Genomic DNA, 13,731 nt, shown 5'->3' on the forward strand with positions numbered 1-13,731 from the left:
TAGAATCATGGTGGACTCTCTACCTGTTTAGCTGTATGCTTCCCAAGGCCAGCAGTGCTCCAGCGGGGATCAAGGTAAGGCTGTCTGAGCTGCTATCCTGGTGCACTGACTCTTACCTGGTCCCTAAGACAATCTCATGTCTCTCCTGGGGTATCATGTGCCATGGGTATCAGTGTCCACTATGACCCCTCAGCTCCCTCCCCGTGGACACGCTCCTAGACTTGCAGTCAGGGCAGGCCGTTGGCACAGTCACGCTATCCCTACCCTCAACACTCTTCTCACCTCATCCCAATTGTATTTTGGTTTTTCAGAAACCACTGACTCTGGGATACGGGGAGGGCATTTTCCTGGGCTCAGCTGAGAGGAACTTGGTGGGTAACAAGGAGAGTGTCTCTTCTATCCTGGCAGAAAACTGAGCTGACAGTCTCTCCCTGGAGGCTCCAGGCCCAGGAAGGACAGGCCCCAGGGCCAGTCCAGACAGATGAGGTCACTAAGGGCAGGGCAGGGAATCTTCTTGTCCCCATATTCAGAGCAGAAGCTAGGGCAGAAGGGAACAAGGGTCCTGGAGCTGGGTCTCCTGAGCTGGAGCTGGTGGCAGTTACGCCAAGGTGAGGAATGAGGGATACAGTCACCATTCTGTGTAGTTAGTTGCTTCTGGGGCTTGTTGGTCCCTTTGTTCCCGACCGAAGCTGTTTGAAAACACCCTATTCCAGCTGGTCCAGGGCAGGGAAGTTGCTCTGACATGAGCCAGGACTGCTATGGAGAGGGTGTGGCTCACTGGCAGCCCACCAGTAATGGTGGCAGGCTGAGACAGGTGGACCGGTGCCCCTGCCCTGCTCAGGCCTGCCATGCCCACTGCAGTAGACTCTGCTGTCCCCTTGCTGTCTTCTGTTCTGCTCCCTTCTTACTCTTCCCCCTCTGTGCCCACTGCTGCCTTCTGTGACTACAGACAGGCCTGTCACTGCCCCTGCCGCTCACGGATGGGACCTCTGCTCGGCTAGGGCTTCCACATGTTCAGACTCAGTGAGCCTTCGCTGAAGCTCCGAGTCCTAGAGTCACAAGGTAACTTATTCAGTATTGGAGCGTGGCTGTGGGATGGGTGACAGTCATAAAGCCAAGAGCGTCCCTTACAGCCCTCAGCCTTCCCTTTGGTTCTGGCATTTGAACGATTATCCTTGCTCCACACTGTGGTGGAGGAAACTGAAGCTCAGAGAGGTTGTGTATCTCACTGAGGCCACACAGCAAGCAACGGTGGCGCGTGCCTCTCCTGCCCCCGCCCCCACACAGGTCCTCTGCCACCGCTCCCCACCCCTGAGGCCCAGCAGCTCACTTCTGGCACTCGTCCAGCACAAATGCCCTGGGATGGTCGTCTCCCGACATGGTGATGACGGTCTCCCTCTCGAAGGCCCCCGGGCGAGTCTGGTCCACTGTGTGGCGGGTGATGGTGGATGTTGTGTAGCTTGTCCAGTACAGCGTGTCCCAGCCACGGTGATAGGCCAGGCCTTCCACAGAGCCAACATCTGTGAGAGACAGAGCAGAGGCTGAGGGGCAGTCTGCCAGCTGCTGAGGGAATGACTAGACCCCATTCCACTGAGGACTTGTGGGGTGTGGGCGTGTAGCCAGAGGCTTCTGGTCTGATTTGCCTCAGCCCCTCCTGCATCGCCTTGTCACACCACCTGGCCGTGATCCATGGCCCACCTTCCTCCTCCACCCCTGCCCCCTGACACCTTGCCTGTCACACTCTTTGGGGAGCTGGGGTTCTTGCTTATCCATGTGTGGAGATTTCAGATAACTAAAATCCTACTGGGGCCAGACTGGAAAGATTCCTACTTCCAGAGGTCTTGAACTGGAATATTTTGTAAAGCAGACCCAAGGTCGGGTTAGAGCATAAAAAGACAGAGCTCACAGTGGTGTCCTCCTCCTCCAGGGGAGACTCAGTAGCTCCTCTGTGCATGCCTGTGCGGCTGCCAGAGCCTGACTATAATGTAACATGAACAACAGGCAGGGAGGGGCTGGCTCCCAGGCTCCCCTGACTACAATGTAACATGAACAACAGGCAGGGAGGGACTGGCTTCAGGCCCCCTGACTACAATGTAACATGAACAACACGCAGGGAGAGGCTGGCTCCCAGGCTCCCCTGACTACAATGTAACATGAACAACAGGCGGAAAGGGGCTGGCTCCCAGGCTCCCCAGACGGAGCTGAGATTAAGAGTATCCAGTTTAGCTGCTGGGGACGGACGGACCCAAGGTCCTGTACACGCTAAGCACGTACTAAGCACGTACTCCACCACCGAGCTCCACCAGCCCTCCGACACCCCATTTTTAGACAGACAGGACACTGCAGCAAATGTCCCAGGACTCTGAAGGACAGGCCTGGTCTTTTACTGCTGTGTAACCTGCACCTAGACCAGTGCCTAGATGGTCTATATGGCCCTGGATGAAGAGAAGGAACGAAGGGGAACTGGGAAGGACCCTTAGGGGACACAGTGCTTGCTTAGATGCACAAAGTTCTGGGCTCAAGTCCTAGTGCCATAGCAGAAAGGCGTGGTAGTGCACACCTATAACCCCAAATGACCCCGGCACTGGGGCAGGGCACAATACATGCAGGAGGATCAGAAGTTCAAACCAAAGCCATCTGTGGCAACAAAGAAAGTAAAAAGGCGGGAGGGGCAAATGGGCCAAAGATCCCAAGCAGACAGCTGGACGGGGAAGCTGAGAAAACAGAAGGGGTAAAGGACCGAACGAAAGCGCCAAGAGGCTATCTCCTGGTGACAGCCTGAGGTGGGCACTGTCTGGAAGAGCCACTGGCTGCTGAGCTCAGCCTTCCTGGACATGCTTCTAAGACCCCGACTCCCAAGGTCAGGGTAGGACGCTCGTGGGAGCTACTGAATGCTACGTGACCAGAGTTGCACCTGGGCCCACGTCTGCTGCCGGTATTGTGTATCCTGGGGCAGAATGAAGCCGATGCAAGGCTCCAAACAAGGGGAAATGTGCAGTTACTACAATGGCAGTGGACCTGGCCACTTAGGACAGTGGTTCTCAACCTGCCTAATGCTGTGACCCTTTAATACAGTCCTTCATGATGTGGTGACCCCCAACCACAAAATCACTTTCATTGCTACTTCATAACTATAATTTTTCTAGTTATGAATTGTAATGTAAACATCTGATATGTAGGACATCTGACATGTGACCCTTGCGAAAGGGTCATTTGACCCCCCCGCCAAGGGGTCTTGACTCATAGGTTGAGAACCACTCCCTTAGGACCATACAGCAGGTGGGACTCAAGGCAGAGGGAGGTTGGTTAGTGCCTGTGAGTCCACGCTGACTACCCCTTAACACGGCTTCTGGGGAGGACTGCGGCTCGGCTCACTTTCCACGATGGTGGTCCTCCCTGAGCCGTCATCATTGATCTGCTGGATGTTCCCAAAGTGGATGTCACTGAAGAAGATGCGATTAGGGGTGCCCGGGGAGGTGCCCGCTCGGTAGTCAAAAGCCAGGGCAATGACATTCTTCATGTGCTCAGGGTCCTCGAAGGGCTGCACCGGGGCGTTGAGATTGCGCTCGTCCGACAGGTGGATACTCTTGAGGATGGTGCGCTCCGAGTAGAGCAGGTAGCCGGCGTACTCTCTGCATGAGGCGCCATCTTCTGCCAGCATCCCGTGGGCACAGGCACAGGCTCGCTGCCCACCACCCCGGTACAGACAGAGCTGCTGGCACCCGCCGTTGGCTACCGCGCACACGTTGGTACCTAGGGGCAGAGAGCATCAGAATAGTACAGTGGACAGTGTAAGGCTCTTTGGTGCCTCTGACCTCTGGGATCCCAGCTGGGGATTTCAGCTGACCCCTGCTCAGCCATGGTATCGTATACAGAATCCAGACCTACATAGCTACTCGATCTTTCCTCCCAGCTCCCAGCCCCAGCTCGGGAGAGCCACAGAAAGAGCCCCGGAGGCTCTGACTTCTCTCCGAGTCCCTCTTCCTCCACGGCCAGGCTGTCCTTGTTCACCTTTCTGCCTGTCTCTGTTGAAGACCTTGATGTCTTTGAGCTGCACACCGATGCCGGTTCTCAGGGGCACCGAGTCCGTGGCATTGTCTTTGCACCCGCGCTTGATGGAGCCATTGGCGTGAGTCCTGGAGCAAGGAAAGGCATGAGCAGGGTGCCAACGAGCCAGAAAGAAAAGACACATGGGAAAAGCAGAAACAGGACACGGCGCTCACCTGTCACTCCAGTAGATGAAATCCTCAAACACGGACACTGAAAACATGTCCATGTTATTGCTGGCCAGGACAACCTCGCGGTTCTCGCCTGTCTCCAGGTCAATGCGTTCGATCTTGTCCATCCGGGCATCACACCAGTAGAGCTTCCCACCCTGCAGGTCAGAAGCGCCCACCTCACCGCAGGGCCCTAAACTCACAGCCAGTGTCTGCATCCCAGGCAGCAGGAAGGGTATGGCATGTGCGGGGCCACACCTCCGCGTCACACTTTCTTTTTTTTTTAAGGATGTATTTATTTATTGTGTATAGTGTTCTGCCTGTATGCCAGAAGGGGGCACCAGATCTTATTATAGATGTTTGTGAGCCACCACGTGGTTGCTGGGAATTGAACTTAGGACCCTGGAAGAGCAGTCAGTGCTCTTAACTCTGAGCCATTTCTTCAGCCCCCCTCCCCACTTTCTAATTTCTATTATTTAAGCCATCACTTGCAGTATTGGAGACTAAACCCAGGGCTAAGCATGTCGGGCTGCAGCTTCAGTCCCTTCCTTCGATATTTATCTACAGCTTTTGAGACAAGGTCTTTTTTGTTTGATTGTTTTTTGTTTTTCGAGATAGTGTTTCTCTGTGTAGCCCTAGCTGTCTTGGAACTCGCGGTGTAGACCAGGCTGGCTTTGAACTCACAGAGATCCACCTGTCTCTTCCTCCTGAGTGCTGGGATTAAAGGCATACACCAGGGCCCAGTGAGACAAGGTCTTAAATGAGAATCCCAAGATGGTCTTAAACTCACTATTGCAGTCAAGGCTGACCTCAAATTTGATCTTCCTGTCTTGGCCTCTGGAGTGCTGTGGTTACAGAGGCACACACTACCACACCCAGTTCACTCACGTGACCACCCCCACACCATCCTAGGGCAATGACTACTCTGGGAGACAGATGGGCTAGAAGACTCCACAGCACTCCCTGGTTCATGACTAACCCTGACTTTGGCTAACCACAAGGAAACGGACAGGGATAGGCCCAGGGCACCTACTCCGTCAGCTCCAGGGTGCACCCATACCTGATAGTCCACTGAGATGCCGTTGGGCCAGCTGATACTGACATTGACCAACACCACTCTCTCCGTGCCATCTAGGCGAGACCGCTCAATGCGCGGGTAATGACCCCACTCGGTCCAGAACAAGTACCTGTGGAGTAGGGATGGGAGTGGGGGGTCAGGGCCCATACCAGGCAGGCCTTGGGCCTCGTCAGTAAATACTGTGGTCAGAGTGACAAGGCTAGATCCAAGCCAGCTTGCCTGGGTCCTTACCCCTTCTCCGGGTGGACAGTGATGGCCCGAGGCTTGTCTAGGCCCTGGGAAATGACCACATAACGGAAAGAGCCATTGAGCCGGGCAACCTCGATGACATCGAAACCTTGGTCTGTCCAGTAGATGTTGCCTGAGGACGAAGATGGTTCAGAAAGATTGATAGAGAGCCACGGACTTGGTCCCCTCCAACCAAAATTTCCCTGTAGCTCCCATTGGCTCCTGCCCATACCTTCTCAGACCTCATGTCTCCTAGGCCTCTGCTTTTCCTCTAGAGCCTACAATCCCTTCCTCTGTTCACCTGCAATCCAGTCCACCGCAATGCCTTCCACCCGGCCAATGCCATTGGTCACTACATCTTCTCGCCACGTCTGGTCACGCTTGGCCCGGCTGATGGTGCTCAGGCCCATGTCCACCCAATAAATAGTGTCATTCTCTGGAAGCAGAGGGGGCAGACATGAGAACACCCATCGATGCAGAGGCAAGTCAAGGGGGTTGAACCATGAGGAGGGCCAGGACAGAGGTACGTGAAGGCCGGAGACACCAGGTACTTGCTTGGGGTTGGGAGGTGGGGTGAGGACCATAAGAAGGAAGGGGTGAGGCAGCTACAGCCGGTACAGGCCGCTCTTCTAGGTCTGCGAGTATGTCACCCCCATAAGCTACAGGGGCACGCTGACCCCAAGGCCAACAGCTCACCAGCATGGAAGTCGATCCCAACAGCCAGTGAAGTTCCCGACACTGGGACCAGGGCATCGGACTTGTCATTGGGATCCAGCGGGATCCCCCGGATTCCCTCATGCACGGAGTACAGGAGGAAAGAGCCAACACCTGAAACACAAGGACACTTCAAGCATGAGCCTTCCCAGTGAAGCCTGGTCCCTATCACCCTCAGCCTGCTCTCCTCTGAGGGCTCACTTGACTGGGTGGGGCCTCCAAGGGCCCCAGCTCTGAGGGAACACCTGCAGAGTCACTAATCACCACTAGAGGGCAGAAAGAGACTTACATTTCTTTCTTAGCCCCCACCGGCCACTTAGTTCAACCCTGTGCCTTCCAAGGAGCTCACGGGAGGCTACAAGGATCAGGATCGGAGCAGACAGCTAGAAGGGCAAGACTCCCAAATCTATATGCCCAGCTTGGCACTGGTTTTGACCCTAGTTTTCTCTTCGACCTGCATCTGCTCTATTCCAAATCCTTTTCCAACACAAAGTTCCCAGCACCTTGCTTGCCCCAGGGTTGGCCTTGCTCCCAGTTTTCCCATGTCTCAGGAGGCACCACTATTCCCACCTCCCAGACCCCTCCCTGACTTTCATCCCTTTGACGGGGTATGTGCCCAAATAAATTCCCCAATAGGCCTTGGTGGCTGAGCTCTGTGAAAGGAAAATACATGGTCAAGTGCATTTGGGGAACCCCAGTCACTAAAAGTCTTCTCTTGTAAGATGCTCAGTACACACAGGTACACTCAAGGCTCGGAGGCACTACGCAGGAAAAAAACAACAACCATGTTTCCACTTTGCTCAGCCCGGCGTTCCTGTAATACCCACCCACATCAAAGCGGGAGGTTTCTGGCAGAGGACTTTGGGAAAAAGTGCTGTCCTCGGGCAAGCTTGTAAATGGGCAAGGTCTTGTGAAATGTCTGTGTCTCGTCCCTTCCCTGAGAGCCAGCTGCTGCCCAGCCCAGAGCCTGTCTCCTCACACCCACTTCTCACGGTCTCCTAACCCGTCTAACTGCCTCCTAACTGCCTCCTAGTCTCCCTCCCCCGTTCTGTAAGCTCTCTGCCGCCAGGTTAATCTCCTCCAAACACCACTCTCCCGGCACTCCTGACTGAGAACCTACAGGAACCCCACCCGAGCTCGCAACCTTATCACAGACTTCCCACACTGCCCACTGCAGGGCTCAGGGGCCCTGGCACTGGACGGCTTAGCGCCATTTGTTGCCTCTTGTGTGGTATTGTGCGTGTGTGTCCCCAATACATACACGTGCTTGGGTTAGAACTCAGGACTCAGGGCGAACTAAGCACACTCTACCGCCAACCCATTTCTTCATTGTGCCAAGCACCAAATCCTACCCATTCTATAAAGCCTCTGTCGCCTGGTTGTCTACCTCACCAAAACCTACTGTAGACACCGGACAGGCACAGCCACTTTGTGGTCCAGTTTCTCGCTATGCTGGCCCTATCTTCTGTCTCAAGCTTTTATTCGTGGTACCCAGAAGAGTGATGCTTGATGGGCAGCAAACCCGAAGTTGCATGGAATGCATGAGGAACACCGTCTTTCCCAAATGCAAGATGGAGCAGTGTGGGAGGAGGGATCGGGGTTAGGCTGGGAGACGCAGGAACTGACCCTCGCAGGCCTGCTGTCCGCTCCGGAGGCTGTAGCCAGCGGTGCACATACAGGAGCGAGTGGTCTCTGAGGTTGGCAGGCAGAGCTGGGAGCAATCTCCATTGTTGACGCTGCAGGGGTTGGTGCCCTCGCGCTCTGGGGAGGGGCGGTGGACAGAGCCGAAAAGTTAGACGGCTGAATGGAAGACTCAGATACAGGCTTGGGCTGCTCGGGGACAGGGTGGTCACTGGATTCACCCTGGGCCTATCAGGGTCCCACCAACCTAACCCAACTCCAGGTCTTCCGTCTTCCCAGGCCCTGGACCTTCTAGTCAGACTGTGAGCCTACAGGACACCTCAGTGGAGGTGAGGAAAAGAAGTCCCTGGGGAGCCTAACCCACCCCGACTGCCTCGGCCCACTACTCTGGCGGGCTGCTCATGGCTAAAAGCTCTCCTACCCTTATGCCCGCTGCCCCAGGCCCCCTGGACACCGTATCCCTCACCCGCTGCCTACCTAGCTGGATGTTCTCGTCATACACCTTCATGTGCATGACCAACGTGGTGCTGTTTCTCAGAACCACAGACCCAGAGCCGTCGGCCTTGTTGCATGTGCCCATCTTCTCCGACAACTGATCGGCCCACCACAGCTTGTCCCCTGGGGCGACAGGAGGGAATAAGACCCTTGGGAAGGCCCTCAACTCAGACCTCCCACAGAAGTCTTTAGGCTTCCGGGGTGGAAGGTGGGACCCAGGATAGCCCCCCCCCCCCCCCGCGCGTCATCCAGCCAACTGTGCCTGGCCTGCTCTTCTCCCACCCCTCCTTCCACCCAAGCCCTCACCCATGATGGCCAGTGCTGTGGCCTTGCCCAGCTGGCTCCGCATGGTGTCGATGATCTCCAGGCCACTCCCGTCTAGATTGCAACGGTTGATTGTGTGGTTCCCAGAGCTGATCCAGTAGAGTTTGCTTTCGGGGAAGTCAATAGCCAACCCTGGAAGAGGAATGGGTGTCACAGCCGTGGAGCCTGGCACGAGGGCAGTGAACACAGAAGGATGTGTGGATCTGGGACAAGGTGGGGTGAGAACTAAGCCATCGGGAGAGACCTAGGGCACCGGAGAGACACGACGAACATCTGACTGGGGAATCAGAAGCCTTCAGGAGCAAGCGGGCAAGCACATACCCACGGGACCCTTCTGGCCACTGAAGAGCAGAGTGCGGTTGCTCCCATCCATGTTGGCCATGCTGATATTGTCACCATCAGTCCAGTAGAGCTTGCTGGGGAAAGTGCCAGGAAGAGAGTTAGGGAAGAGTTCTCTTCTTCCCCCTCACACACGTGCGCCCCTGCCCCGAGCCGCCCGCAGACTGACCCACGAAGCGGGTGGACGACCAGGCCATGAGGCTGTTCCAGGCCCTGCACCACGGCATTCTTGAAGGAGCCATCTAGCCGGGCCACGTTAATCTGCTTCTTGTTGGTGTCGTAACTCGTCCAGAACAGATTTCGGGACACCCAGTCCACAGCCAGTCCATGGGCATTTGGTAAGTCTGAGGGCATAAACGGGGAGTCGGTGGTTGGTGTTTGCACAGTCTACGCCAAGAAGGATATGGGTCAGGGGGACATGCTTGGGGTGAGCCCTGGGGTCGGGGACAGCATCCGAACCTGCAGAGACGACGGTCTCCACGCCTGTGCCGTTGATGAAGGCCCGCTTGATGGCTTGCGTGCGCACATCGGACCAGTAAACACGCTGCTCGCGGGCATCGTAGTCCAGCACCGTGACGTTGTCGATGTCGGGCACCGTGAAGGAGATGATGTAATTGTAGTAGGGGGCATCCAGGTCCACGCCCCGGATCTCCATCTGACGTGCGTATAGCAGGAACTTCTTAAACTCTGTGGGGCGCAGGCCAGTCACTGAAGGCAGTCCTTGCCTCCAGGCTTCCTGCCTGCCTAGGTTAGGTAGGTCCCTCCCCAGGTCCCTCTGACGCTGCAGGCCTTCTACTGTCTTAATGCTGTGACCCTTAAATACAGTTCCTCATGTGGTGACCCCAACCATAAAATTATTTTGCTGCTACTCCATAACTGGAACTTTGATACTGTTTTTTGTTTGTTTGTTTGTTTGTTTGTGGGTGCTGGGAATTGAACCTGGGACCCCTGGAAGATCAGCCTGTGCTCTTAACCACCGAGCCATCTCTCCAGCCCCAACTGTGTTACTGTTATTAATCATGATATAAACATCTAGTAAGCAGTACATCTGATAAAGACCCCCATGAAAGGGTTATTTGACCCCCAAAGGGGCTGTGACCCACAGGTTGAGAATCACCATAAATAGGCAGGACCATGACCCACAGATTGAGAACCACCATAAAGAGGCAGGGTTGCCTGTGTCAGATCCCGACAGCTGTAGTACTGATTTTTGGAGTCCTTCCTTCCAGCCATTCCTTTGCTTAACACTAGGACCTCCAACCTCATATTCAGCCTCAGTTTACCCGTATCTGTTGGGGGAAGCGGCTTCCTACCGTAGCAGGTGGTATTGTCCTTGAGCTTCATGAGATGGGGGCAAGCACAGGAGACAGTTCGGTTGTAGTTGATGAGGCACAGGTGGGAACAGGGGCCCCGGCCACCGTTGGCCTCACATGGATTTGGAGCTGACCCGGAGAGAAGACATCTTGTGACGTGTTGATCCCTACCTGGCCCTTCCCATCTGGACCCCACCTCAACTCTCGCCCTCCCTGTGCCTGCCAGCGCAGGCCCCTTACCCATGGGCTGCCGGGAGGGGTGGTAGACCTGCAGGTCGAAGGGCTGTGTGTTGGTCCTCTGTACCACAGTGACATTGTGGCCGGTCCACTTGTTGGCCTTGGCCAGTGTGTTTGTCCGCCAGTCGGTCCAGTACACCTCCCCCCCATACAGTGTCACTGCGAATGGGTGTGACAGGAACTCATGTCCCCGCAGCACCTCCATGTGACCGGAGCCGTCATACCGGGCTGAGTAGATGGCGTCTGACCTGAGAGTGTGATCAAGGGAACAGTGAGGGTCTCAGGGAGGTACCCAGGTGCCCGTCTTCCCTCCCCCTGCCAACAGCCCTCCTAATGGATATACCTGAGCCCTGCCAGGTGACCAAAGAAAAAAACGCAAGACTGAGGTGGACGGGATGGGGTGGGGGTGGGATCCTAGCCTCATGACCCCCAGGGGAGTCTTCTAGATTTCCCTCCCAGGCTTGCAGATGGCACTAGCGCTTTGGTGTGAGCTAGAAAAGGGCACCTTGTCTTGGCTCCAGACAGGCAGAACCCTCAGCAGAGGGCACAGGGTGTGAGCAGAGTGGAAGGTGCGTAGCTGCCGATCACAACTGCTTTTCCCTGTCGGTCAGTCCTCCCCACCCCTCGCCCCCCAATTTTCCCGCTGCCCGGGTGCTGCTGCCTCAGCCCTGGCTGGCAGAGAGGGCTGACCTGGCGTCAATCCAGAGGATACGCTTCTCCAGGTAGTCCACGGTGAGCCCGTTGGGCCAGCCCCCAGAGCCCGTCTCTCGGTGGATAGTACGGCGTCCAGCCCCACTCATGGACGCTGCCTCAATTCGTGGCAGGCTGGCATCCCAGTCTGTCCAAAACAGGATCCTAGGGAGAACAGTGAGGAAGGCCGAAGCTGGTGGTGGCGGTGCCACAGGTAAAACAAGGGAGAGGCGGGGCCAACAGTACTAAGACAACAGGTGTCCCTGACCAGGCTGAACAGAACACGGGGCGGGGGGGGGGGGGGAGAACCACGGGGCTAGGAAGGAACAGGAGGGGATGGACACAGTCCTCACCCATCCCGAGGGTCCAGTGCAATGGCCCTTGGGTGCTCAATGTCCCCCGCCAGCAGAGTGGTCCGGAGGGTTCCATCCAGCTTGGCCACCTCGATCTGGTCCAGGTTGCTCTCCACCCAGTAGATGTTGCCTGCGATCCAGTCCACAGCCAGACCCTCTGGTGTGGCCAAGCCATACTGAATCACTACCTCAAAGCTGGTCAGGGCTAGGGAGAGAGGGTTGTGGTGGTTAGGCCCTCCCGGGCTGGGGCACGGTAGAGGCACAGATCCTAAGATCCTGACCACCCACCCTCACCCCCGACACCTCTGCCAAGTTCTCTGCCTGGCCTGGCTCCCACGGATGGCAATCCCAGTGCCCCCCCTCCTCACCCAGGCCTCTTTCCCACCAGGAGGTGGGCAGAAAAGGGGGCTCCTGGAAGAGGGGGTGAGGGCAGCCACTTTCTGCACGTCATGCAGATGGGGTTAGCTGGGACAGCCGGTCAGGAGGATGGAAGCTTCTGGGACCATGTTTGGATGCAGTATGAGGATGATGGCACTTGCTAGAAATTACTCCACAGAACGTCCTGAAGATAGTCTATGTTAATACGCCCATGTGTCTGGTTACTTTAGGAACTGTCATGCGGTTGACAGATCAGTTTCCTTAGCTATTCTCCTGGCCATGGACATCTGAGATGTTTTCATTTTTCTTGATAATCGACAATACAGACTTCTCTAGTAAAACAAGCCTTCTTCTTGCCTGCATTCAGATGCCACCTCCTCAGGGACCTGCCCTGACACAATTTAAAACCCTGTCTTGATCAACACTGTGCTCAGTGCTAATGTACAACAGATCCTCAATCCTGAGCCTCTGACGGCTCAGGTTACTCTGAGACAGAGGCTCAGGTAGTCCATCCTTACACGGTATTTTCCTTTTAAGCCTGAAATTCCAAGATTGGGGAGCCAGTCTTCAGGCCATTCCGAAGAAAGGGTGATCATTTTGTTAATTATTGGGCTAGCAGCAATGCTCACGATAATTACGGGCATCAGGCTCTGAGACCCACAGCAAAACCTAACCCAATTAACAGGGTGGGGGGTGGGGAACCAGAGCCTCAGCTTTGGGGCCACCTGAATCTGGGTCCATGACCCTGAATGCCCAAATGCCATCTGTGTACCGTCCTGGCTCCGCTCCCAGACCCAGCGCGTCACCTCCGTTGTCCAGAAGCTTCCCACGGTAGATCTTGTCTTCTACCACGTCTGTCCAGTAGAGGGCACTCTGGCTGAGGTGGAAGTCCAGGGCAATGGTGTTGCGCAGGCCAGGCACCAGGACGCTGTAGTCCCCCTTGTGAAGGTCAATGCGCCTGATCTCGTGGCGGTTGGAGAAGATGATGAAAGGTTTGAAGGGATCTAGTGGGAGGGATGGACTAGGTCAGCAGAGGGTGCACTGTGCCTCTGAACCATCCTGTCCAGGTATGTGAGGGTCTCTGTTGGCCCTGGCCTTACGCCACATAGCGCCCAACCCACTGTGGCTTAGGGGCATGGCCAGGACAGCTTGGCTGGCTCCCCACACTGCACCGAGTCTTACCCAGACTGCGGCAGCTCTCGCCGTCGGGCTCCAAGACCCAGCCCTCATAGCAGGAGCACTTCACGCTGAACTTGTTCTGGTCACATTTCTGGCTGCACTTGAGGTGCTTGGCACAGTAGCTCTGGATCTGGCAGGTGTGGTTGTCAGGGCCAAGCTCCATGCCCAGTGGGCAAGAGCACACGATGCCTTCACCGGGAGCCACCGAGCAGTTGTGACTACAGCCGCCGTTATTCAGAGAGCATTGGTCTGCAGGGACAAGCAGGGGACAGGTCCAGGGTCAAGATTTGGCAGGAGGCAGGACATGGCTGTGTCCCATCCCAAGCCCCGGAGCCCTAACCCACAGCCCCCGCGAGGCCTCTGACTTGGAGGAACACGTGGAACACGAGAATCTGACACTTGGGACCGGCACCCCCTTCCCCCCACACCTCTCTCCACTCTCCATGTTCCCGTAACCCTCTTGGGTCCACGGCTGGGACCTGGGCATTTTGCCTCCTCTCGGGGAGAGCCCTTTGGTCAAGGCCTTTTCTTTGTTCTCTCCCTAC

The 13,731-nt window shown here is 56.0% G+C and overlaps 1 protein-coding gene across 2 annotated transcripts in view; it reads right to left on the reverse strand.

Annotated features, from left to right (window-relative positions):
- The window catches only part of Lrp1 (LDL receptor related protein 1), an 80,901-nt gene that overhangs the window by 23,633 nt on the left and 43,537 nt on the right, over positions 1 to 13,731 (reverse strand). For both annotated transcript variants that reach the window (XM_087902009.1, XM_087902011.1), the window contains 20 exons: positions 13,190 to 13,435; positions 12,814 to 13,011; positions 11,630 to 11,834; positions 11,277 to 11,441; positions 10,590 to 10,834; positions 10,350 to 10,478; positions 9,496 to 9,723; positions 9,206 to 9,380; positions 9,019 to 9,113; positions 8,680 to 8,829; positions 8,356 to 8,496; positions 7,864 to 7,998; positions 6,220 to 6,351; positions 5,825 to 5,959; positions 5,527 to 5,656; positions 5,278 to 5,404; positions 4,224 to 4,375; positions 4,012 to 4,136; positions 3,376 to 3,753; positions 1,331 to 1,520 (listed from right to left, as the gene is read on the reverse strand). In XM_087902009.1, coding sequence (XP_087758135.1) covers positions 1,331 to 1,520; positions 3,376 to 3,753; positions 4,012 to 4,136; positions 4,224 to 4,375; positions 5,278 to 5,404; positions 5,527 to 5,656; positions 5,825 to 5,959; positions 6,220 to 6,351; positions 7,864 to 7,998; positions 8,356 to 8,496; positions 8,680 to 8,829; positions 9,019 to 9,113; positions 9,206 to 9,380; positions 9,496 to 9,723; positions 10,350 to 10,478; positions 10,590 to 10,834; positions 11,277 to 11,441; positions 11,630 to 11,834; positions 12,814 to 13,011; positions 13,190 to 13,435 — 3,481 coding nt within the window. The remainder of the gene's footprint in view (positions 1 to 1,330; positions 1,521 to 3,375; positions 3,754 to 4,011; positions 4,137 to 4,223; positions 4,376 to 5,277; positions 5,405 to 5,526; positions 5,657 to 5,824; positions 5,960 to 6,219; positions 6,352 to 7,863; positions 7,999 to 8,355; positions 8,497 to 8,679; positions 8,830 to 9,018; positions 9,114 to 9,205; positions 9,381 to 9,495; positions 9,724 to 10,349; positions 10,479 to 10,589; positions 10,835 to 11,276; positions 11,442 to 11,629; positions 11,835 to 12,813; positions 13,012 to 13,189; positions 13,436 to 13,731) is intronic.

The sequence above is a fragment of the Myodes glareolus genome, chromosome 26, assembly GCF_982192425.1.
Source record: "Myodes glareolus chromosome 26, mMyoGla1.1, whole genome shotgun sequence".
NCBI classification, from domain to species: domain Eukaryota; kingdom Metazoa; phylum Chordata; class Mammalia; order Rodentia; family Cricetidae; genus Myodes; species Myodes glareolus.